We start from the raw sequence: 27,465 nt of genomic DNA, 5'->3' as shown, positions 1-27,465 counted from the left end.
TGTACTTTCAGTGCCACACAGTCATGTGTGCAGGTTGATTAATTAGCTCAAGTCTCCCGCACACACATAAGTATTCTGACTGACACACAGCCCTCTCAATGTCTTGTTTTAGCTCATCCACAAAGCACTTTTCTTTCTTGAGAACTACCGAGCTTGTGGTGATCTCACTAGCAAATTCATACTTACAATTATTTTTCTCTCTCTCAGCTTTCTTCGACACCATCCTCATTTTCACCAGAGCCAGTTGCTAATAGCTCTCCCTTACAGTGTAGATTTCAGCAGAGTCAGAATGTCAACAAGCCCGAGCACTGATGGCTGCTGTCATGGGGAGCAGAGGGTACAAGTTGGCCTTACTGGTTTACATAGATACTTTCTGAGTGTGGGAATTGTAAAAGTCTCATGAATGCATCACAGTGGCAACATACTTTAGGCCAAAAAGCTGTGCACGTACACTATACAGAACTGGTGGAGATGAATGAGATTAATGAATTAATTTGCTTTACCCCACTGTTTAATGTTCTCCCCAGTCAGCCTTCTGTAGTTCTGGTGGCTGGCTAAGATTCATCCAGTGTCACAACCAGTTTACCAGTCCATGCACATTCGCATCACAGCCAGAGTCTGCAAGCTTCAAGCATGGCAGGGTCTTTATTTGCAAATGCTGCCATACACGTGCCTGTTTGCAGTCCTCCCATAAAAACCAACAGCACGTAGCTCAAAGTAAATGACATCGTGCATAGGAGGAATGCTGATTGGTTGAAAAGTGGTCTAGAGAATTAAAAGGATGACAGTGGAGTTAAAAAAATGGGAGAAATGTGAAAAAGAAACTTTTAAAAAATGACCAGCAGCTGCAGAAGCAAGAGACTTGTTGTTTGTGACACTGCCCCCTGGTGACAATAAACCACTACAACATGTAGACAACACACTACGAAGCTGTCTGCAGGTAAAAACCGACGCAAACAGACACAAACGCATTGCATTCCTGCAAATCTGTCTTTAGCATTCGCTTGAGGCAGGAAAGAGAAAGAAATTTAACTCTCACATGACATCAAAGCTAGTAAAAAATAAAACCACATCACAGTAGAGACATTAATGGCTCTTACACATCCTAATGTGATACTGAGTTGGAATATAGCCGCCAACTACACCACCAAAAATTTTCACCATTCACGGTGTTACCAGCTGTAGCACTGCAGTAAGTCCAGTCCGTGATCCGTCAATAAGTCATCGCATTTCATCAAGCTGGACAACATCCAGCTGGTCGGGATAATGATGTCAGATTTTTCCCAGAAGATTAGGAAACGGCATGGGAGAAGAGTGTTTTGGGCAGTTTTGATCCAGCTGTTTGTGCAGACATTACCTCAAGTTTATTTACAGAGCTGGGAGATGGACCTTATTACAGATGAAACAAACAGTCAACTGGAACAAAACCAGCATTTTAGATAACGGAATAAGTGTGGGAGATTTTCAGAAAAAAAAGGCTTCTAATTGTTAGTCAGCAAAACAAACTTCAAAAATTTAAATATTTTACAGCTTCAATGTTTTTTTTTTAAAAAAGAGGTAAAGTTATGTAACCAATCAGTTGTGAAAAATATAATGTTACATGCTGCCACTGAGTCTCTGGGAAGGATAATACAACTCACCAAGAGAAAAAGATGATGGTTGCACTGACGGGGTGATGATAAGATGGATATGTCATATATACTAAGATTAAAAAGGCTTTGATTGTGCACAGTTAAAGTGAAGCACAGCTTGAGAAAAAAAAAAGATGGCAGAGCTGACTCTTAAAATAAATATCAGAAGGCTGGTTGGAGAGAAACAGAATAATCTCCTCAGACACAGCAACCACATCTGTCAATGAAATCAAGTGAAATCACAAAAAAGACTTGATCTGGTCAAAGATCTGGGCCCATTGTGAAAATGTAATCTGGTTGTGAAATCCATATTGTTTCTCCGTGAATGAGTCACCTTCATTCACAGGTTTCAGAGTGATCCTTGACTGATAATACAGAACTATTTACCGCCTACGCCTCAGTGTGCTGAATGAGAAACAGAAAGAGGAAAGAGAGAGAGGGCGTCTTTCACTCACATGCTAATCTGAACATCTCTCTGTCTTCTCCATGTCAATCTGCGAGTGGATCAAAGCATCTGCTGGACAGATGACGCCATTCGCACGCCGAGGCTGGTGCAAGGGTCACTCTCAACCCACAGTGCAAAAGGGACTTAGGGTGTATGTGTGTGTGTGTGTGTGTGTGTGAGTAAGAGAGAAAGTGACAGTGAGTGTGTGTGTGTGTGTTTCCAAGCCTGAAGCCAGACTCAGAGAGCCTTGACACCACACATGCTGAATCAGAAGCTGAGGTGCAGAGATGGGGGAGTGTGTGGAGTGATGGTGAGAGGGAGGGATTAACAGGTGCTAGTGAGTCATTGTCACTATTAAACGCAGATACTTCTTAATGCATTAGTGCATGATGGTAAAATCATATATACTCATTAGGGAGAAGGTGTGAGATTTTTTTTTTCCTGTGCTTGCTGAAGCCACCGACCAACTGGCCGCTTGGTCCTTTAGTTTATTACTATTATGCGTGGAAATTGTTCTGATTTAGGAAAGTGTCAAAAACTGATGGAATTAAATAAAATGAAGTGCTCTGCAGGTTTTTAAAGCTCTGTCGGTGAGTAAGTCCTGTATCATCACTGAAATTCAAAGAGGTTCATACCCTATTCACCGTTTGCCAAAGCTAGCCGGTGGATAATGGGCGCTAACAACATGGCAAAACTCACAATGAGCACTTCAAGCTAGCAATGTAGGTGTACATGTTAGCAAGAGCGAGAGAAAGGGAGGGAGAGATAACAGAAGCACAGAAAGATAGAGAGGAATAGTTAGGCATGAAGACAGAGCAGAGTCGAGGAGATACATGGATGAATAACAAGGAAACAGCCCAGGAGTGCTAGAGAAAATGAGCAATGGGCCTCAGAAGGTGGGAGAAATGAGTAATGACTGTTAAAGTAGTTAAATCGAGATGAAGAGAAGCCAACAGAGAGTAACCGCATTAATAAAAAGTTGAACACCAGGCATTAAAGATGTGCTCTTTCTCTCTTGATTGCCTGGGATGTAACCGCTTTCACCAAACTGTACTGGGTTTATGTTTTCTTAAACCACTTTAATGGCGTTTGATGTTATTAGGGTTGCCAACCGTCCCTTAAAATACGGAATCGTCCCGTATTTAGAAACAAAAGTACACGTCCCGTATTGAGCTAATAAGGGACGCACTTTGTCCCGTAATACAGTGAGAATCAAAAGTAGTCTATAAATGTTTATGGAATTAACGCTTTGTTTGAAAACATAATTCCCAGCCCCTCTCCTGCTTTGTGACCAATGAGCTGACAGCACACTTATGACAATTCGAGTATGACAATTCAGATTACCGCTCATCTCATTGGTCGAGGAAAGGTCGCTTACGGAGAAAATACCGGAAGACAACAGATGACCACAACAAGAAGCATGGCCAACAGGGAAACAAACGCCGTCACTGCGGTGCAAGTCTCGGACGACAGTACACCTAAAGCTGGGCAGACACTGTGCGATTTTTTCAGTCGCGTTATTCAGCTCCTGCTCAAACTGCACGATTGACTCGCAGGGGTTAGAAGTTGGTAGGTCACGATGCAGGTCTCACACTATACCGCCCGATGCTCTGATGCGACCTGAGTGCTCACACTGTGCGTCCATAAAATTAAGGTTATAACAGAAAATCTGTCGCTCGCTCTCTCTGTCTCTCACTCACACAGACACACACACCACCACCATCAACTTTGCTAAATTGCTAATGAAAAACATGATCAGGCAGCTGTGATTTAGCAGCGATGTAGATCCAACTATTTTCACGGTTGTTGTGGTCGTGATAATTTTGTGAGGCCACATCGAAAAGGCTCGGATGAGCTTTTCAAAGTTCTACAAGTTGTGCCTCCATCGCTTGTGTCCAGATCACACGCTGCACAGCCGTGCTGCTCCATCTTTTTCACGGCGTTTACGTGTTTGCGCGCGAGCAGCGTGAGCGGCTCACGAGCGATTGATGATCGGGAGCTGGTCGTGAGGTGTTAATCACTTCTCGTTACCCCACGTATACTACACGATGAAGGCCAAAATCGGTCCGATCACTCAAAAATCGGCTCAAAATGGGCCTAAAACCGCACAGTGTGAGCCCAGCGTTAGAGCAGCAATGTTTGTTCCCCTCAGAGAAAGGGAAGAATGGGAAAAGGAAAACACCTGGCTGGAAAAAGTTAATATGGGCATGTGCAGTGAATATCAGCGCTATGTGGCCAGAAGTGTGATAATATAATTTATTTTGTGTAATAAACGACTGCAAGGATAGATGATTACAACAAATAGATGACTAATACATAAAAGTAATACACAGATGAATAATGATGATGAGTTAAGATGCGTAATCATGGGAACAAGCGGGTTTACAAACAGGAGCAGCTGATTAGCATTAGAAAAGCTGAAATAATACCTCAACTGAAGCCAATTGTACTAAATGCACTAAATGTGCACTGTTACAAGAATATTTTTCTTTCTATTGTTTTCTATTATTTTAAGTTAAGCAGGACAGAGTTCTTTTAAAGAAAGATTTACTTATATTCTCAAAAGTTAAGCATGACAGGCTTCTGTTTAAGAAAGAGACCTGTTTTATGTGTTAATGTTGTCATTTTGAGCTAAAAATAAATGGCTAAATGATCATTTGTTTCACATGTGTTCATATCACAAAGAATACACATCTACTTAAATCAAATTCAAGTCAAAGGGTTAAAAAAAATAATTTCACACACAAAAAAAGAGCTAGAAAATTCACCACACTGGGAAGGGTGAAGACAACTGGGTCGCCCGGCCCTGGCCACGAGGTGTCCCTTATTTATTTTTCAGGGAGTTGGCAACCCTAGATGTTATTTAATGAAGAAAACACGGAAATTTTCGAGAGGAGGTGCTGATCACAGAGTATTGTTGCAGGAGTTAATCAAGCATTTGAGACAATGCAGTCATTAAAAACAAAGCTTTTGATTACAGTTTGTGAGAGAATATTAGCGTGAGAGTGCTCCTAGTCTTCTAATCGGCTTTGCGAGGGAGCATTCATTAGCAGTTCTTTCAGTCTGGTGAAGCTGAAATGTGAGAACACCAGAGCCCAATTGGAGTATTATGTTTGCCCACTTAAAGAAGATGAAGAGCTGGAGATGAAGAGCTGGTTTGACAGGATGGGGAGTTTACAGTGTTTTTCTTGCAGCGGGCGGTGTGGCCGTGCTTGACCCCCACCTCTTATCTAACCAAGGACAGATCGCATCATGGCCGGCGGAAAGGGGAGGCTGAGGTTCAACTGTTACAGCAGGGTCGCACGTGCGCCCCTGACAAGGATGCTGTACCCCGAGGGACCTTTGTTCCAACACCACCCTGAACCAGACAGCGTCACATGCAGTTTGAGGAATAAAAGAATATAAATACAGGCCATTTACCATAAAAGATGACCAATGAGGGATAATGTTATCACACCTGATGTGTAGATGCAAAAAACAAACAAAAAGTGCCTCACATGTTTTATACTACAAATAGATGAATGACTCAATATAGTCACTATTGTAAAATCAATACAGTGATCTTACAATACAAGAAATCTCTCTGTTCGTCCGTGAACTCCTCCCAAACCGTCAGGAGCTGAGCATCCAAATTTGGCAGGTACATCTCAGGCACCTGAAGGTTCTTATCTACATTGCGACACATCATGTTGCCTAGCAACGGCATAAAATGAGCTGCTTTTAGCATTTACGTACATATAACATCTTGCAAAAACATCGGATGATTTTTGTTTCATACAGTACCATCTAATTTATATCCACAAAAGCTGAATTATGCCTGCCATATTAGGATGTCACAACGTTGCCTGGCAACCACCGAGTAATAGGCCAAAATGACCTGGGTTTGGCCTTTATGCATCTATAATATCTTTATTTCAAGACAAAAAAATCTCATTTATATCCATAAAAGTTCAATTATATGTGTCCCTAGCAACTACCTAGCAACAAGCTAAAATGACCCATTTCCAGCAAACTAGCAACATCCACCACCTCTGTTTTTGATACTTTTCTCAATATCGTCAAGTTTATCAGCCAAAAGCATGCACAGGCACAAACTTGACAATTTTGTCACATTGGCATGTACTAGTACGATATTTTTGACATAATGTCTAAAAGTGAATGCAGTCTTTAAAGATTTTAAAACACATGAGAGAGGTTTTATTATCTTTTTATATCTGACAGCTTCATCATCACATCCAATAAATCTATCAAATCCTACATTAAATACATCCTAACAGCTACGCTACAGACAGGTAAATGTTGATCATTTAAACAACTCTGAGACAGAACCACATTGTATATACTAATTTACCTACATTAGGCCTACAGCATTTTTTCCTTATTGATGTTCGCTTTGGTTGTAAATGGAGTGAGAAACGATTGAATCAGGGTTAGATTTAATATTGCTTTTAATTTGTTCATTTTTTGTAGTTTTTCTGTGGGATTATATAACTAACAAAAATAGTGCGGTAAAGGTTATATCACCCATCGCTATTTCAGCAGATGTTTTGTGAACACATCATTATAGAAGGAAATGTTAATTTATGCTGGGCTAAGTTACTCATCATGTATTTTCATGCTTTACTCTTGTGGACTCTCTTCATTACACTTTCTGTGGAGACTCTAAATATAGTGGATAAATCCTGTAATTAATTCCTACTTCAGTGTTTACACACAGAATCACACTGAGCTGTGACACGTCACAGAACTTACTACATATGCTATATATATTATTTGACTGGGAGTGCAGATAGATGCACTCAGGTGTATGCACAGAAAAACCTGGAGTCATGCAAAGCATTCACTTACATCTGTATCGGGACCCTTGTCGGCTCCGGGACACGAGAAGGTGACAAACTCATGGCACCGTTTGTGGACCACGAAACAGCAAACTGAGAGAAAAGAAGAAAGAGCAGAGAGTTTTACAGGAACAACTTATGGCACAATATTGTGAGCTGTTTTGTCTTACAAGTTTATGAAGGCCATTCAACCATAAAATCTGCTTCTTTAAAAAAAAACATTTGCATTCACAAAAAAGTACCGTCAATCCAAGTTTCAGACAAACAGTTACGAGATAGAAGGAGACACAAAGAGGAATGTACTTGTCCATTGTCACAAACAAATGCAAGCAGACAAACAGACTGAAATGCATGTGTACACCCACACTCACACCCACTCAAAAAATGTTTCTGCAGCTCTCGGCTCTTTACAAGCTGTTGGGGTTGATACCAATTGTATCATTGTCTCCCACTGAAATGGGATCCGCCTATACCAAAGTGTCACTCAGCGTGACACGGCTGACATGACATCTGACGCTGCTATCAAGTCAGCGATAGTGGCATTTACATTTGGACTCTGCCGCTGATCTGGAGGGGGGGGGGGAGCAAAAATGTGGACATCTGTGACAGCTGGCGCGCGAGCTGACTCCCTCTCCGTCTCTCACTCTCTGTACCCAACAGTATTTTTCTCTTGCATTGTTTGAAATTCTTCATTCTTTCTTCTTTATCCATTCTCACACAATCTGTCTGCTTCGCTCATTGTCAAGCTGCCTGCTTGCTCATGTGCACTACTGCGCTCTCCCACTATCATATATGTGTGGTTTTGTCTGTAATTCTGCCAGCAAAGCCACACAGTTGCCAGACAATCTGACAAGCATTGGTTAAACAAGAGAAATTAGTTTGCTGCCGTCCAAGAAACAGCAGGGGTTTTGACTGAAAGGCAGTTGTATCATTCTGCTGGGCTAATTAGATACTTTTCAAATAGATAGTTAGATACTCATTTAGAGATCATTAGCATAACTGTGAGCGTCTTCAACATAACGCTTTAGCGTAGCCCTAATCCTAAACTAATAATCAACTGCGATTTCTTTTTGTGTTCTTGCCTGTGGTTAGTGCCGAGCTGGTGGCAATGTACAGTATGAATTCATCTCTTTGAGTAATAAACACAAAATGAAGCAGAGAGGGAGGGGATGGCACACAAAGCTCAGCAAAAATAGTAGCCCACAGTGATTTATCCCTGCTCTGAAGCTGTCATCTGTGCCATTTGTCATTTTCATAATGTACAGTACACAACAGCCAAACCAGGCACTCAGTACAGGTGTAAATGCAAACAGTGGGGATTTATGAAATCAGGTCCATCCATGCTTGCAATATTGCTATATGAATCTTTGGTCTGTCATCGCACACATAAAATGCTATGACTGAGATGGGATTCACTGATGTAGTTAACTGGGTTAAAAACTGTTGTGAAAAAGAATTTCCAAAACTATATTAAGGGTGCACTTGATTATCACACAATAAACACAAAGTCAGTTAAACTTCAGGGATATCATTATGTCCAGTTAGGAAGCAGAAACCTTTGTGAATCAGTTTCACCTTCTTTCGTATAAATTAAAAGTTACATTAGGCAGAGTGGAGAACCTCCAAAAAGTAAAGGTTTAATAGGTGGTTTTCACAGACCATTGCTCTCTTTCTGTTAGTCCTGACTGATTTTTCTATAGCTTTGCCTTTTGCTAGTAGCCTAGTCACTCCTGCTAGCATTAGACGCTACCATCAGCCCTTTTAGGTTGCAGAGGTAGTTCAGCTTCTTCAGGATACATGCTATCACCACGCTGTCATCTTATTACTATAATGTACTTGGAATTCTGTACACCACTAAATAAAAACATAATAATCACATAAGTATGATATGCTGCTAAATATGTCTATTAATGACAGTATCCAATGCTAGCATGCTAAATACATACTAAATCCTTAGAATTGCCAAAGAAACAACTTTAGGCCAATGGGGAGGCACCAAAAACTGCACTTCCTCAAATGTACACTCAAGACCGACTCCAAAAGCAACTCAATCCCCATAGACTCCTATACTGAAAAGCCAATTTTACAGCAAAAATGAATGCTTATGCAACATACTCATTTCAATAATTCTGAGAGGTAAAGCCATACATTTCAATGGGCATGACAGATGTTTGTGATTGGAGAATTTAGTCACTAGTGATTAGCTTGACATGACCTCACTAAGCCGATTCACTGAACTGGACTTTTAAACTTTATTCATCGTGTTAAGACCTAAGAATCGTAGGTGTTCTATTAAACATTCTAGAGGTCTACATGCAATAGTTTTTAGGAGTTACATTTTTACATTTTTGCATTTTGTTTGTATGTTACAAGTACTTACAGTAGTAACAGGTATCTGTGTCTGTGTGATGAACCCATACAGTTTATCAGTGTCCCTCACTTGCCAAGTTACAGTGCTAGTCTTTAGCCATCCTGCATTTGTTTATATCATAAAAAAAACAAGTCAAGGTATGAACCAGTGTTAAGTCTACATACAGCAGATAACGTAGCAAAGAACCAGTTTTAAATTGATGCTTTAGTCAGTGTGTTATTAGCAGCCTGTTGGAAAGCCACATATTTTGTTTTTGGTGATTCCCAAAGAGCTATTAGTCAAAAATTTGGCATATCTCGGCAAGGTGTGCAGTGTGTCCTTAAAAGATTTGAGGTAACTGGATGACAAAAGAAGAGAAAAGAAGAAGGCTAAAAAAAACACTACAGATGAACGGTGTCTGAAATCATATTCTTAAGAAATAGGGAAAAGAGATGTATCTGGGCCTTCAGTTCAGGGCTCGCAAAATCGCTAGCCCGACGTCCCGGAGCTAGCGATATCTCCGGTCGGGCGACCAAAACCGAGTTGATCCATCTACTGTTCACCAAAGACGTAGCTATTTTGATCGAGTCTTTAAGAATATGTAAAAATGAATTTGCTAGATCTGTATCAATGTGTCAGATATTATTTCACGTCTTATTCTGAATTTTAGATGACTGTTTAGCTGGAGGAGATTCATTTCCAAAAATGGCCTACATGTTTCCTTGATGTGGCAGGGCTCACACAACAGATAGCATGATCATTTAAATGCAAATTTGCCAACCCAACCACCTTAAATCTTTTTTACTTTTAACTTCTAAAAGGTGAGATCAAGGTCCCTTTTTTCTTCAAAGCAACTGAAAAACACCAGTGTTGAATTCACATTAGACTTCTTGAAAGAGCGTTTCAACATTTTATTATTTCATTTTTCTCCTATCGGTGCATGCTGATTATATTAGTAATTGTTTTGGTGCTGACCTCAGGGCATTCATACCCACTTCATATCCACCTCCAACTTGCCCAAAAGTCAAACTTTCAGTCCTCCCATCCCACATCCTGCCCACTCAGCCGTCATTCAAATTAAGAAAACATTTGCTTAGATGCAAAGGAAAAGCACAAAGCACATAAAATCTGCTGCGTGTATTTTCATCTTCTCTAACACAGAGTTTTACTCAGCAGGATTAATTCTGAGTGCAATCATCAGGTTTTTCTTTTTCTCCCTGCAGCCTACTAACAATATGTGAATCACGCGTGTAATGACGTCTGTAGTTCTCTCTCTCTCTGCCCGTCCATCAGCACTCCTCACACCCTCGGCTACACACCCACATGCCCATTACTGCCTCTGTTTAGTGCTGATCCCTGACCGTTTGAATGTCTGCTGGTAAGCTGAGCTGACCGACTTGACACTGATCCCAGTTCAGAGGTGAAGGAGGGCACCTAAGCTGAATATAGTGGAAGGGATAAATCTAGCTTTGGACCTTGTGCGCCTGAGTCCAGGAGAGTGTGCACGTGTCAGGAAAGCTTAACCACACTTACACAAGTCAGAGACTGTGCTTCTCTGCAACTATAATCCTTGGCATTGACTTTCATGTGCATGCACACAGAATGATACACACATAAATCTAAAAGCCGTCTTACAAAAGTAGAAGCCAACACTGCATGCTGCCGCGGCTGAAACAGTGAAGCTCTCTGGGAGCTTATGGGAAGTTACATGCACTCAGTAATTTCCATCTATACAGTGCTGTGCAAAAGTCTTGAGTCAACCCTTACTTCATTGAATTTTCTTCCAAGGAGCCAGGCTTTATTATAAATTTTAAGTGGTCCTGAGAAATTGTTCTCCAGCTTTTCAGAAGGTCTTTTAAAGCTTTTCTTTAGACATTAGCTGCTTTTTCCACCCATTTTGCTTCCAGTTCTTGTATCTGACCATTTTATAAAGAACTGTTTTGGTTTGGTTTTTTTGTCAAGCCACATAATACCCAACTAAAACAAGAACTCTAAAGCAAAAAGGAAAAACACCTAACTCAAGTAATAAACCACTATTGCATAAACTTAGCATATCTCATAAATTGTTTTAGTGGATGGTTAGCTGTCAAAAAGCCAGTGTTAAGGAAGGTAAACAGAGGGAAAAAGCTGAAGTGTGCCAAATTACACAAGAACTGGTCTCAAAATCAGTGGCAACAGGTTTTCTGGAGTGATGAAATCCAGAGTGGAGTGAAACAATGAGTTTACACCCACCTGTAAAACATGGTGAAGGTTCTGTCAAAACTGATGGAATTATTAAATATAAGCACATTCTGATCTACCATGTAATACTATCTGAAACGCTTCTGATTGGCTTTATTTCTCAGCAGGAAAATGATCCCGAACACCCTGCCAATGCAGTAAAAGCACACATGGCTAGAAAAAGCACATAATGGATCACTTTTAGTCATGGACAGGCCTCCCCAGAGCCCAGACGTTAACATTATTGAAGCTTTGTTAAAGAGATGACCAAATACTGACTTTCAAGCTCATTAGAATTGTTAAACTGTTTGTTTTGAATTTCTTTGCCTTATATTCTTCCATTTATGTTTATACATCACTGGACCCATTTCACATTTCCCTAAGAAAATATAAAGAAATGATGGGTAGCTCAAAACTTTTGCACAGTATCTTATGAACTGAAGTAACAGAAAATAATTTTCTCTATTTCTCCTGTGTTAAAGGAGTTTTGTTATAAAGTGCTGGAGGAGAACTAAAACGCACTAGAATTAATCTTTCTGGTGACTCAGAGGGATGTGACTGACGAACTCAGTAGTGACAAGAGCAGTTGTCTCCAAATGGTTTCATTCTCGCGGGGAGAGCTATGTAAAGCAGCGGGAGCAGAGGTGACAGTAACATACTGTATCGTCAGGGATATTATGATTAATTACTATGGGCTTTGTTTTACCAGCCTAATTACATAAGCACAGAGATAAGGGGCTTTGGCATTATAAAGCAGCTTACACAACATAAAAGCATTCTCGCAAGCGTGCGTGTGTGCAGAAGGTGGAAAGCACATGTTTATATGCATCATCCCAGTGCCTGTCTCTATAGGTGGCATGGTTTCACACATACCATTACATCCTTACCCCTTCTCCTCTGATCCTTTCAAGTGTGTATTTAGCTCTGGCTAATCTGGGAAAATTGATAATCTACCGAGCCACCGTTAATAGAATTATGATGTGCTCCTGCCCAGAAGAAAAGCTTGCAGTGGAGATATGGGAGAGAAAGCGCGCAGGACACGGGCAGCACAGAACCAACTCAATACCCTCCAGACACATTCAATCAATCCAGGTCCCCCAGAGTGCATCTGAACACAAAGAGAAAAGAAGCTTTGATCTGAGATCCGCAGGAGGAAAAGGAGGAAGTGTGTGACACGATGGATGAACAGGCAGAGAAGGTGGAAACAAATCCACAGGGGTTCCCGTGACTGTAGAGATGGATGCTTCCAGTTAGAAATGCTGCTCAAACAACAGCTCATCGTTTTCGCTATGAAATGTTATCGAGGTGATGCTGGGTGACAGCTTCTTCACCTAGCCCTGTCTGGGAATTGCTCGCAGCCTCTCATAATGCAGTATCTTTTAAATAAACACAAAGACAGGTTTCGTCCCAAGCAGGCACGTGACTGTGTAAAATGCTCCTTTTTGTCCCCTCCACCCTGATCTCGACTGTGCTCGTTCTGCAGCAGATCTTCTGTCATTTGATGCAAGACAAATGTCAGAGAAAAGGAGCGGAGAGGAAAAGAGAGGTTTCTTGTCCTCTCTTAGTTATTTTTAGGGTTGGTTCTGGCCAGGGCTGGAACAGCGTGTACTGAACTGTGACGCGGTGAAAATGTGAGGAAAGACATTTCCCCTGCACTTCTCTTTCACCTGCCTGGTGGACGCTGTAAGTGGCACGCGCTGATACAGACATCCAGCCGCATCAACGTATCTGAGGCCGGCATGTGTGTGAGAAACTGAGAATGATGAATGAAAAGCTATTGCTGCCACAAGCCTGCGCAAGTACTCAATGACAGATATGGAAAAAGCTGAAATATAACCATGTACAAACGAGCCAACACAATGCATCCGGCAGACAGACGAACTTCTAGCCTGTGTCAAGTTCTCGTCAAATTTTGATGCACTTCAAAGGTCAGGGAGAAACTATATCCATGAGTCACTTTACCATCCTGATTACTTGCACTAACCCTTGGCTTTTACACTTCAACATGCATGAGTTCATTTGGATTTAAAGAGGCTTGTTAGAGGTTTTGAGCAGTCTGGCTCTACCACTTGACTGAGCAACCTTTTGGAAAATATAGAAATCTCCAATATTCTGCTCAGCATCAGATCGTGCGAAAATATGACCAGATGAAATCACATTTCCGGACAGAATCCATAGATGCATAAACAAAGTTGGACATCTGTTCTAGAGGTTTTGACCGTTAAAGGGTCCCAATTTTTTGCTTGTTTGCAATTGCTTTAGTCTCTAGGAGATTTGCATGGTTTCTGCAAGACATGTTAACTAACCATCAAATTGTGAAACTTGGAAAAAGTGTTAAAGTTGTGCCTTATTACTACAACCAACACATTTTAAAAGGTGGAACTTTTATACATTCTCAAATTTTCAAGTTTCACAACCACTCAATGGTTATTTTGAAGACCAGTTGGTACTCCGAGCCCAGCCGTAGCAGTCAGAGGTAGCCACAGAGTCGCAGACTGGTCTCTAGGACTATGTGACTGAGGCCTCATACTGTATACAGTTGGGGAAATAATTGATCTCCTGCTGAATTTGTAAGTAAGGAAAACATCACCTAGTACTTTGTGGAAGAAACCTTGATGGCAAGAACAGCGGGAAGATTTTTCTTGTAGTTGGTCACCAGGTTTGAACTCATCTCGTGAAGGATTTTGGTCCCCTACTCTTTCCAGAAACTTTCCAAATCCTTTCAGTTTCTTGATTGCTAAGTTTGCTCAACTCGAAGCTTGAGTGAGCAAACTTAGAAACTCGCCAGGGGATCAAATAGTTGTTTATATAATTATGAGGTGAGCTGATAAAAGTCATTTGAGATTTTAAAAACAGGAAAGTCATCAGTTGCCCATTTGGTAAAAATGTGCCCCAAGTAATAGACTTGATCAGAGTTATAACTGTGAGAACACTGTTGCCGACTAAATTGTGTCAGTATATACATCTCTGTTTTTGACACTGCCACTAAGAAATGAAGTACATGTGCAATATACTGGCAAGCAGCATCTACATGGAGAGGGGGGAAATGAACGGTGCTGAAGCTACAACAAAGGCCTGGAAATTTGATTCCGGGCATACATTCAATTATGCATAGTATGGGCACATAAAAGGCAGAGATGCAACAATAAGGGCGCAAACAGAGAGTTTACATGAGCGTGTAACCTTGAAAGCAACAATAGAGCTATTCACAAAGACCACTGAAGGAAAAAGAAAACAGAAGATGAGAGCGGAATGGAGAAATAATAGAGCTGGAATTAGAAGATAGTGAAAGATAAGATTTGATGAGGACAGAAAACAGCATTATAATCTTTCTCCTGTCATAAATTTGCAAAAAACTTCCCCAGAAGTCTGTTTGTGCCTACCAATTATTACTGTCACCACAACATCCTGCTATTTGAATATGCATGCATGCAAATGCAATTGTTTATAAATGTGCACATAAGACATTTCTGCTTGTTAGTGGGAAGTTGCAGAAAACAGGAAAGAAAAACCTTAGCCGAGGTTCAGCACAGTAGTGGTGCGATAGTATCCTTGAACATGGTTTAAGGACACTGGATTGGTTGGAGAAATTCAGATGGAGTTCAAGGTGATGCTGGCCTTGTCAGATTGCATCTTAGTACTCGGTGGCCTCTCCTAGTTTCCATCCACACTGCACTGCAGGATGACAGTTGATGGCATTTATCATCTTGGCCCCCTGCCTTCTGGGATCTGTCTTTAGGTATGCATGTCTGGATGGGTAATAGAGTAGACACACAGAGCAGTGATGGTGTCCCCAGGTACGAGCTTCTTTTCATGTTTTGCATGTTGTGGTTTGTGTTTCACACATTCCCCTCTTTTAAAATAAACCTACTAAACAGCCAGACCAGACGTGTCGAGGAAATTCCATCTGTTATAATACACTTCCGTGTGTTTCCCCATATATCTCCTTAGTGGTTCACGCCAGGAGCAATATTACAGCTTCTGGGATTGCAGTTGGTTCATTAGTGTACAGTGTAGACTGATCTCAATAAATCTGCACATGAATATGCAGAATCTATAGGCAAGCCATGAGACCTTTGGTACCAGAAGCTTCCTTGTTTGCATTCACAGCCAGCTTGTTATTTGATATGTATTGATTAATAACATTTGAATGAGCTTTAGCTGCATGCAGATAAACATAAAGCACAGGTGGAACTAGATTTGTTGAAATTCAAGCGTGAAACCATTGTTTATTGTCAGATGTTAATTTAGTTTTTCTAGTTTTAAGATTTTTTTTCTCTCATATTAGCATTCAGAAACTCTGACTAGGGTATGGAAGGGTTGTCACCAGAACCAACAACAATATATAAACAATAACCAACAATAGTCAAAATTTGAGACGATAACACAAGGCAAAAAATGGTTTTTAGTGGTGGAAACAAGCTTCCATTCTAATAGATACAGGATACAGGAATTCATTGCCAGAGTGTTTGCTGGCCTCACCAGAAGTTTACACAAGTAGTTTACACAAAGACTCTGTTTGGATCAGCTGGTTTGCTGTGTTTGTGGCATGCAGAGTGCCCTCTGGTGGACAAACTATGCCACTTCAACAAGATGTTTGAAGGGTGTTTCACCTGTTTCTTCTTTATCCATGTATTTTTTTCATTATAATTTATTTGCTGTTATAAATGCCACACATCGGCAAAAAAATCCTAGATTGTATGTCAGTATGCTAATATTGCCATTTAGTTGCTAGCATGGATGCAGACTTCTTATTTTCCAAAATTTTAGCTTTATTTACACCCTCATAATATATTTTGGTAGAATATTCTGCATTGTTAGACAATCACATAAGATTGTGCATTATTAGGAATGATAAATAGACCACACTCAGTCAAATATGCACTCTTTGCAGCAGTAGTAGTGTTTGTATAAAGGATGGCCACAGGGGGAAGGGATCAATTATTTTAAACTAAAGGTGGGAGTGTTTGGCTGCTAGACATCTCTGAGTCACTCAGGGGAAATGGTGATACTGCCTCATGAATTTAATATGACTCTGAAAACAAATGCACTCATGTGCACACATAGACTCACGAGTACACGGGTTAACGCACACATATAGGTATGCAGATGCATTTTTACATTCTTTCGGTTGTACACATTTTGAATGTGCACAGTAATGAAGCATATATCAGGGACGTCTTAACACACTCATCCTTAAACTCGCTTGATCTCAGTCACACAGGACACACACACAGCACGTACGCGCACATCGGGCACCACTTTGTCTCGTTCTCTTGTCTTCTCAATTACTCACAAAGACACACGCTTGGACATATATTTAAACCCAACCCCATTTCAGCGAGCGATGTACTGTCTGCAGGGGTCTGCCTTAGAGCACCCTCTGTCTGCATATGGATCAGATATCACAGCAATAGTAATGTCATGAGCTTGGTTAGCTGTTAGAACTCACAGTAGAATGACTGTTAATAAGAGGTGCGAGCGTCTACAGTTAAGAAAGAAAGAATCTTTCTTTCTGAATATTGCATTCATGCTATGACGCAGTCAGTTGCCAGAGGACTTCTGCGTGCTCAACCTACACACAGAAGACGCGACGAGGCAAAAGCTAAAGGTCATGGCCAAGTCCAAGCCTGGTGCCGGGGGAGACTCTGATACCAAACATCAACATGAGAACATCTTCTGCTCCTACGGCACTGCACGTCCTAGACTAATTTGTTGAAGACAAACGAATCCAAGGCTAAGGTTTTTGCTGAGAACAACCTGAACCACAAATAATGCACTTCTTTCCCCCTTCATTTCAGCTTCAGCTGCTTCTCCTCAGTTCTCACTCAATTTGTTGTTTTTTATCTCTAGTAGAAAAAAGTGAGAAGTGCCCAAATGAAACTTTCCATAGAAAACACCTCGATTAGCTCTGTGCTAGAAATAAACACCACTTAGGATGTAAACACATTTACTCACTGAATATGATTATATAACAGTTGCTACTACTGACCATAGGTTATCTGACGCTACAGGCAGGAAGGCTGCTGCAGGGCTGTAATGCCAGCTGTTACATCTGATAAAACGTGGCAGCTTAGCAGGTTGGTTCGCCTGCTGCACAGATGTGCCAGCACTGATTTCCGTTCATGACCTTCACCTGGCTCAGATTCTCGCATGCTTCACATAAATGTAGTGAGCAGGGTTGCTTTAAAATTTCTTGTACAAGACGAGTGAAATGCATTTATGATGATATTAAGTGTTCCTCAACAGCGCTGAAGTACCAGCATGTAATCTGGCCTTTCTTTGATAAATGTACCTGCTGGGACCGGTTTGAGCTGGGGAGAGGAAGACAGAACAAAAGGCATGTTGTGGGTGAGAGTCAGGTATAAATGTTTCTATCAGGGAATATTGAGAAGTTTAACTCCTTTAAATGTTTTATTTTGATAGGATAATAGACAGGAAAACAGGGAATGATATGTCCAGGGTAGACTCAAAGCCAGGCTCGTGCAACCCCCTGGCAAATGGGTCACCTGCTCTAAACTGAACTATAGCAGCTCCCTTGTAGTTTTATTCTTAACTTCAAAAATCATGATTCCTGGAGGAGCAAAATAGGAATTTATTTACACTCTGCTCTAAATACAGGCCCTGCTCTCCTCAAGATTTGCTCCAAGTAGCTGTTTTTAGAAAGCACATCAAAGATCTCCCCGCTGATCAGAAACCGCGGCATCAGATCAGTGACATCGATGACTGTGTTGCAGGTACAAACACGATGACTGACTTACAAAAAAATAAAAAACACCTTTTGCGGGTAGCGGATTGGAACGAGAAGTCAGCTTTAATAACAAGTATACCTGACGGTGCTTTGGTTAAGAAGTGTGAATCATAGCAAATATGCTGTACACATGAATCATGATTTCTCTGCTGGTGCTGGGAGACTGGAGTCAGGTGAAGAGTTGCTGCCTAAATTAGGATCAATCATCCTGGCCTTTTGCAAATATGAAACACTAGGTATTTTTTGTGAATAACAAGTGTTTTTTTTTTTTTTTTACAGTAAATTAGTTTGTTTATTCTCACAGGTATACATATACACAACTATGAGTTTCAAGTTAATGTGTCACTTTTGACTCTTATGCAACACCAGGGTGATAAAAGGCATTAAGGTGTTAATACACATGATAAAAGCTTAATCAAATGCACTTAATTAAGCGTGGGTGTGTATAATAGTGTTGTGAGTCAGTAGTTAGACGCCTCCTATCTGATCGGCTGATGAGCTGATTCTGGGTCAGCTCAGGTGAGTTTTCTCCACAGCAGGTGACAGGACAGGCTCTCGCTGTGAGGTCTGCCTTCTGCTACAACATATGCAAATGCGCATGCATTTATACATGCAGATATGCATGGAGGGGAATGCCAAAAATACCTATCTATAGTCTCCTGCATGCATTAGATGCTTAGTTTGTGTACACACACACACACACACACACACACACACACACACAGGTGTGAGAAGAAAACCCACAGATGGACAGATTTTTTTTTATTTTGGGCCACTCCACCTCTCTGGGAACTCCGAGGCCCTCCGAAGGCCTATCTCCCCTCACCACACTCCCTGCCGGTAACTGATGCCCTCAGGGGTCAGTGCGTTGGTGGGTCTTGGTGTCTGGGGCTGGGCGCTCAGGTATGTACCAGCTCACTCCCGGTGACTACTTGGCGGGGCCTAGTGCCTGTTGCTCGGTCAGGCCTCTTCCGGGGCAAAGGGGGCCCTCGGGCCTCCGGCCTCTGGGCCTGCGGCTCGGTTCACTCTGGCACAGCTGGCTGCCGGCAGAGCCGGCGGGCACGTCACTGCAGCCCCCTCTGGCTTCTGCTCCATGGCTACTGGGTGACCCCTCATCTGGGGCTCTCCTCAGCCCTTCAAAGGAGGGTGGCACGGATGCCCCACCGGTGGTCCTCCTTGGGCTCTCGCACTCTGGGGCCTCTGGATGTCTGGAGCCTGGATCTCCTCCATGCCTGCTTCATGCCCTGGGGGACAGGGCTATGGCTCTCTACATCCTCTAGCAGACCATTACATGGGGAAACCTTTTGAATACAAGCGCACTGATCCACACAGGTGTGCACACGGGTGTTCACTGTTCATAGACATAAACTACACCTTTATTGGCTGCTATTTCCAAGCACATTGTGCGCTGTCGGTCCTGCTTGCTACACAACAACATTCAATATTTAGTATTTCCTGCTGTTTACACTTAGCTAGATTAACGTGATGCTGTTGTGTTTAGTATGTTGCTCTGTTTTTTTTGCTTGTTTTCTCTTCTTTTTCTCTCAACAGGTGATCCAGGAGTTTTTTTTCTCTACTTTCTCTTTTTAAGTGCCCTTTCTCACTGTCCCTCTCCCCTTCTGTTTTTCTTTTCCTTCATCTTTCTTTCTCCCTTTCCTCCCGTCTGTAACAACTGAAAATAAAATAAAAGAAATAATATCAACAAAGGTCGATCAAATGGACCAATACGGCAAGGCCGTGATGATCCATTTGGCAAAGTAAATCCATTGGGTATCTTTGTTGGTCTTCAGACAACAATTCTGACGGCTAAAGAACCAAATGGGACAGGCAAAAAAAAAGAAGAAGAAAAAAAAAAAAAAGACAGCCTCTTCAAAGATGCAGACCTAAACAGATTTTAGACAGACACACACACGCACACACTGACACAACCCGACACTCACACTCTGTCCCTCTCTTAAGCTCTTCTGGGTGTTTCTCTAGCACAAAAACTGCAGAGCCCCAGAGAAACACAGTCATGCCGTATTGAGGTCAAGAGGTTTGAGCCAGTAAAACCTGGCCGTTGTAAGAAGAGGAGAAGCAGTCAGTAAACTGTAGTGTTGCTTCAGCCCCTTTATTGCTGATTAATGGCACTCGGCTGAGAAAGGGAGCATGACTCTTCTCATCACTAGGCGTCTCTGCGCCTGGCTAATTGGCCTAGTTAATCCACACGCCCCGCATCCAAGGCTGTGCGGAGCGATTAGTCAGCCTGTCGAGTGCATGGCTCATACCATTTGGAACTGAATAAGGGAGAGAAAAAACGAAAGGCAGCAGCTGTGGCGAAATGGCATTCTGTGCTTTCTGCAAGATGGTTTCAATTAGCACCTGCTACCTCCCACGCCACCCCGTGCTTTCTTATTATTTTTTCTGTTATCTTTAATTTTTTCTCCCCATTCAGTTTCAACAATTACTTTTCCAGCACCGCCACTGTGAAAACAAACCTATATAATCTACTCAAAAAACTCATAGAACATCTTGTACTTCGTATATTTGTGTAGATTTCACCCCGTGTTTTTAATAACGGGTATCTACACTGAACAGCTATGATGATCTAAAACATATTAGGTAAAGTCTATGTAGCATTTCCTAATGACTGGTGAGCCCAGTTGTAAAATGTAAACAATATGCACTCTTGCAAGACATGTCCTTGAACTTTGTTGCAACAAACCTTTAACTTCCCCAGCACGAACACTCCAAAGCAACTGTTCAGGGAAGCTTAGCCCTACTTGAAAAATTATTGCCAGAATTGACAATATAGCGAGGTAACAAGTCTGTCTGTCCGTCTGTCCATCCAATTATCACTTATCCGAGTTGCAGCAGTCTAAGCAGACATGCCCAGACGTCTCTCTCCCCAGCTACCTCCTCCAGTTCACCTATGAGGAAACCAAGGCATTCTAGAGCCAGACGAGAGACCATAATCTATCCACCGTGTCACTGGTTCTGCCCTGAGATCTCCTCCTGCTATACATGCCTGAAGTGTCTCACCTAAGGTGCGTCAAGAGGAGGCACCCTAGTTGGATGCCCGATCAACCACAATTGCCTCCATTTGATTTAGAGGAGCAGCAGCTTTACTCTGAAAAGTATCAACAAAGAAGACAATGGCTCACACTCAGGGTTCAAAATCCAAGAACTTCCTGCTTTCCCCACACATTAACACTGCTAAAAGTTTCTAAATATCTCGAGCTTAAAAGGAAAGGGCTTTAACCAATGCAGTCCTCCATTGCAATTTTATGATTGCTAGATGAGTTTTTTGGTTGGCTCTATAAAAAAAATTAATCCACCCATCAGCATATACATGCAAAAGATTTTGCTTACATGATACACCTAATATAGCTCTCTCCTATATCTTATCTATTAAGATTAAGTAGCCAAACAAAAGTCACCACCTGGATTTAACTAAGCAAACGAGTGCCTCGGAGGATGAAGTGATACATTCATCATATCTAGTGTCTACTTTAAAAGCCAGTGGGGGCAGTGTTGTAATCAGGGGATACTTCAGTTGGTCAGGTGCATGTTCAGTAATGTTATGTGCCCAGGTAAAATTAGTCTGCAAACGACCAGAATATATTAAACGGCCAAGTTTTGCCATCAACATTTTCTATTTCCCTAGTGGCAAAGGCATATTCTGAGACGATCATGCCGGGATCCACTAGGCTCAAACTGTGGAAGAGCAGGTCAAGAAGCATTAGACATCATTTTCATGGATGAACAGACCAAAACATCCAGACTTAAACCCGTTTGAGAATCTTTGGGATGTGCTGGAATCCATCTTTGCCATTATCAACGCAAAAGAAAAAGAAAGAAAGAATGAATGAAACGCCAGATGGAAATGAAAAGTTGTGACACTGCATAGGCATATCAACATAATGCCATGGCCATCATCACATCTAAGGGTGGGCAAAAAAATATTACAGTGTGACTTTTTTCCTTTTGTTTATAATAAATAATGGGCAGGACTTCTTATATTATTCCTCGTATACACATAATTATACACGTTCTGTACTGCTCTACATTATGCAATATAATTTTGGAAGTTGTGCACTTATATTCTGAGATGTGAGTAGGTGTTTAGGTAAAAGCTTGTGAATAACATTGAAAGTATTTAGCACTAAAGTTGAGGATCTAAAGCTATTTTAAAGCCACCAGATTGTGCCAGAATGTGGTCCTAGCACAGAGACATGAGCGGTATGTTTTCATCTTTTCAGATCAAAGAAAACTAAAATATTTCTGGGCCAGAATGCAAATTCCAGGTCTAGTTGGAGCTGCGAAAAGTATGTTCTTATTTTTCAGCCTCTTTTGGGACAGGAAAGTTGGAAAAAGATATGCAGTGCACGGTTTGATAGACTCGAACCTGGGTCTCCGCATTAGACTTACACTGTATGGATTTTGGGGTTTTTATTTAATGGGACTAGAGCAGTCAGAACTGAACCTGTAGAAACAGAGTAGATTTTAGGATATGTTTGCTCAATTATGGCCTTTCATACCTGTAAATAAAGAAGGTCCTGGTTTGGTACCTTTGCAAAAAAAAAAGCACACCCATTCCATATTCTTATTTATTATTTTCAAAATTCAGCTATTTCAGAAGTGTAAATGGTTCATTGGGAACAAATCTTTTTGCTAAAACAAAGCATATATTGAAACCAAAAGTGTAACAATAAAATACTCTGAAGTGGTTTTGAGCCTTGCATCCTTCTCTTCATTTCAACTGCTCTCCACAGTTGGGTAATTCAGCCCATTGAATACGCGGGCCTGTATGTGGTTAACCTCACTTTCAGATACAATTACGCCCACCTCTCTCGCTCGCCTCTCTGTCACAGTGTTTCTTACTGGCCCTCTCTAGCTACAGGTGAAGAGCTGCTCTTACAGATCGAGGCCTAATTTTTCTCTCAACAGCTTCCATTGCCACATCGTTCCAGCGGGATCTGCTCTTTCCATCCAGCCGGCCAGAATCAAAGAGCTGTTGACACAGTCTGAACTGACTTGTCAAGGCCACCGTGTCTGCATGACATTCAGTTTGCATTACAGAGCCTGTGAGTGTGTCGCAGTGCTGATGCACTTTTGTGTTATCTGCTAGATGGAAAGAGACCGGGCATTAGGACACTGTAGCCCTTCAGTATACAGATGTGAGTGTATAGTATGGGAGTAAGTGTCAGTGGTCCTGACGTGTGTGTTTGCCACATGAGATGTGGTTGATATATAGCTTAGTATTACTTCTATGTAGACAGACACTTTGCTATTTTTTTTGTACCTGCAATAGCAACTGCAGAGTGTGAATACTTACACGAAATACATGTCTGCAACTGAGCAAGACCACATGTTCATTTCAGGCAGATATGCAGAAAAATCCACACAAGTACAAAACTCACATATGCATTTTCTGCTCTCGTGTGGTTTTGCTTAGTTGCAGACATATTTTTTGTTTGAATAGTCAAAGATTGCAGTTAGTAAGGTTAGTAGACAAAAGCTCTAACAATCATCATTTCTTCATCTAGCGTTTCCTTAATCACAAGGGGCCACTAGAGCAATTGGAGTCCTGTTTCCTCTTAGTCTGTGTGTTAAGCAAATGTTTTAACCACTACACTAGAAAGTCACTACAACATAGACTTATTTTAAAATGAATTCATTACATTTAATCATTGTTTGTAGTTATAATCATTAGCTGATAGGTCTATTCAATAGCAGGCTGGTAGTCTAGTCAGTGGTGAGAACAATGAAATTATATCAAATTTACTTAAAGGCTGTTTAAATCTGACTGAGGAGGAAATTTCCTACATTTTCAATGCACACCTGATGCAAATTTATCTTGCAATTAATCATTTGTTTGCATTTTGTTTGTTTTGTTTATCATTATTACTGTTGCTACGATCATTGTTGCTGTTGTATTGCTATTATGGGTATCACTGTTGTTTTTACTGTTGCTGCTACTGCTGTTGTTACTGTCCAGTTAAATCTTATTTATATAGCAACAAATGACGGTGCCTCAGGACCCTACAATAATATAGAGAAGACAGAAAAAACCCAACTATCAGATGAGCTCCTATGAGCAAGCTCTTTGGTGACTGGAAAAGTTGTGTAACGCTGATTGCTTCTATCATGCAAGCCCATAGTCAGCATCATCTAAACTGAAGTTAATGTTCCCTTTCAGGCGGCATGACAATGACACATAAGCACTCTTTCTTCAGCATCAACATTTTCTCTCTGGCTTAAACACTGAACCAGAAGAGAGATTGATTGGTTGGTCTCTTAAACATTCTGCCAATTTAACATTTGTTATTAAACCCCTTTAATTAAAAATAAACATGATATTTGTGACCAGAAAAGGGGTGATACTTTAGGGAATGAGGACAGCTCGGGATCCATGGTGGTAGCAAACAGCAGGCTCAGCACTCTGGAGGCATTTCACCCTGGTGACACCAAATTTTTCTTTATAGTTTTATGATGCAGTTTAGTACAATATAGTATGATGACACAACAGGAAAAAAATATTATTAAGATTATTATCACCATTTGAGACCTCAACAAAATTCTGGATCGCTGCATGTCTAACAAATACTGAACCTATGTGTGGCTTTTTAAAAATCACCATTTTTTTTAATACAAAACACATAAAACAAGATTTATTGGTCATATTTCTGTTTTCATAAAGTCAATATTCCAACAATGGTGCCTCAAGAACAGTTGGTAAGAATCAATGCAACCCCCTCAAACCCACACACATCCGTCTTACACTTTAGGGCAGCAAAAATAACACTTCATTGCTTTCATTTATTTAGTTAAGACTCTATGTCTTGCTGATCACTTCATGACTGCATCTCAGTCTAGTCAAATGCTATTCTGGCTTTCTTTCATTACCTTTTTTTATTCAAAGCTAAAAATATATAAAGCCTCTGGATACATAGGTTACTTTTACATATAAACAGAAAGGACTAAGTAACAGAATCCCTTGCAATTTTATCAACTCCAGAGTAGACCCCAAATCAAAGGATCAAAGGGGGAAAAAAATCTTCCATTCGCCGACAGGAATGCCAGTAAAAACATGATTGCAAAGCACTCATTCTCCCCTGTGGTGCATGTTGCTATATTTGCCATGAGTGGACCAGAGAGGCTGGGAAAGACGAGGAGTCAACCTCAATTAGGAGTTGGAGTTGTTGGGATCTTTCTCCTGCCTTTGTCCTCCTCTCATCTCCCACAAGAGACTATGGGGTGAGAGTACTCAAGATGAACTATATCTATGTAAGATTAAATATTTGTGTGAGTGCATGTGTTATTTTTGTTTTTATGTCCAGAAGAGTTGTTTTTCCCAGTACTTCTTACTTTTAAGGTGAACGGTGTAAAAAGAGTCATTGTGGGGATATATCTGTGGTTGTGAAAAGAGTTCCGGTCCTATAGAAAAGTTTATGGGAAAACGCTCCTGGGACTTGGAACAAAACACCAAGTCGATTTTCTAAATTCTCAGGTATAGAAAGGAGAATGCTCCAGAGTTTGTTCAATTGTTAATCACAAGTCAATACCCAATGAGCACGCAGTTTTCACAGTCAGATCCACTGCCTTAGTTCTTTTTCCTGGTTGTCAAAACACTAAGAAACCCTCAAATTCACTGCCTGTACTAAATGAAATTGCAAAAGCTATCATAACAAATTGGAAAATAATGCTCGGTGGAACATTTTGTGGTTACTGATTCAGCAGCAGTCAGTTCGATAAAGTATCTGAAATGCATAGCTTTCATGTACATCATGTATCATAGCAACCAAAGCATTTCAGCAGATAAAACACTAATAATTCAAGCACTCTTGCCTTGGAGTTTTCAGCCAGCCAAGAAAGCTTTGCTGTCCAGTTCAATTTATTAGGGATAACAAGTAACAAGTTTCCAAATTAATTCTATTGACACCTTAAATGAACTGAATTTTTGGTTTATGAAGGAAAAATAAACTCGACTCCTCAGATACACTGGTCTCTATTTACCTAACCAACCTTTACATAGTATTCACTAAAGTCTAAGGAGCTTGGAAAGAAAAGCGTCAGGACTTCTTTGAGTTGCTTGAAGACGTTTCACCTCTCACCCGAGAAGCTTCTTCAGTTCTAAGGTCAAATGGTGGAGAGTCCCAGATTTAAACCCAGTGGGAGTTTCCCCCCAAAGAGGGACAAAGGACCCCCTGATGATCCTCTACCTAATCACATGAGCCAAGGTCTGAAAGCGGGTGTGGGTCACAATCAGCCAGGGTTTCGGGTGAGCTCATTGTGAAACCTAACCACACCCTATCATGTGATTTCCTGAGGTCAGATGGCCCAGGGTGTGAGTGGGCGTTAAGGCGTCTGGGGAGGGAACTCAAAACTGGATTATAGATGGCAGACAGCTGGTGTCGTAAACCACCGCCTCTGTTCAAAGATGGTCGCTCACAGTGGACATAAATGGCTTCTTTCACTCCTCTTTCAAACCATCTGTCCTCTCTGTCCAAAATGTGAACGTTGGCATCCTCGAAAGAGTGACCTTTGTCCTTTAGATGCAGATGGACTGCTGAGTCTTGTCCCGTGGAGGTGGCTCTTCTATGTTGTTCCATGCGCTTGTGAAGTGGCTGTTTGGTCTCTCCGATGTAGAGGTCTGGGCATTCCTCGCTGCACTGTACAGCATACACCACATTGTTAAGTTTGTGTTTAGGAGTTTTGTCTTTCGGGTGAACCAGTTTCTGTCTGAGTGTGTTGCTGGGTTTGAAGTACACTGGGATGTCGTGCTTGGAGAAAACTCTCCTGAGATCCCATAGGGGATGACAATGTTGTTGTGTCTGTCTTTCTTATCCTCCCTCGCTGGTGTCTGATCTTCTTTTCTGTGCATCTTTGCTGACTTTATAAACGTATTCACTTAAGAATGCTTAAATGAGGCACAGCTCCACATGGCTTAACATTAGCATGGCTTGGCACATCGCTAGTTTTACAGTTATATATGTACATTACATAGTTTTTCAAATTATATTTTTCAACTATATTTTAAGCAACATAGGCATCTTAGATTAAAAAGTAGCAAAAGACAGCTGCTTGTTTAGGTCACTGAATAATAACAGTCAACCTATATGCTGTGAAGCTAATGCACAGGCCCGGGTTTAAATACGCCCAGAAGCCATTACGTTTCATCTTCTCCTGGTCTTTCTCCTAGTTTTCCTAGCTTTTCTCCATTGTTATATTGCAACAAAGACCGAAAA

The 27,465-nt window shown here is 41.1% G+C and overlaps 1 protein-coding gene across 2 annotated transcripts in view; it reads right to left on the bottom strand.

Annotated features, from left to right (window-relative positions):
• The window catches only part of prkcab (protein kinase C, alpha, b), a 123,448-nt gene that overhangs the window by 77,638 nt on the left and 18,345 nt on the right, over window positions 1-27,465 (bottom strand). For both annotated transcript variants that reach the window (XM_085403833.1, XM_085403834.1), the window contains exon 3: window positions 6,925-7,007. In XM_085403833.1, coding sequence (XP_085259959.1) covers window positions 6,925-7,007 — 83 coding nt within the window. The remainder of the gene's footprint in view (window positions 1-6,924; window positions 7,008-27,465) is intronic.

This window comes from Rhamphochromis longiceps, linkage group LG4 (genome assembly GCF_057381845.1).
Source record: "Rhamphochromis longiceps isolate RC_006_pf linkage group LG4, R_longiceps_female_GT1.1, whole genome shotgun sequence".
In the NCBI taxonomy this organism is placed as follows: domain Eukaryota; kingdom Metazoa; phylum Chordata; class Actinopteri; order Cichliformes; family Cichlidae; genus Rhamphochromis; species Rhamphochromis longiceps.
This window is presented reverse-complemented; position numbering and strand designations above follow the sequence as displayed.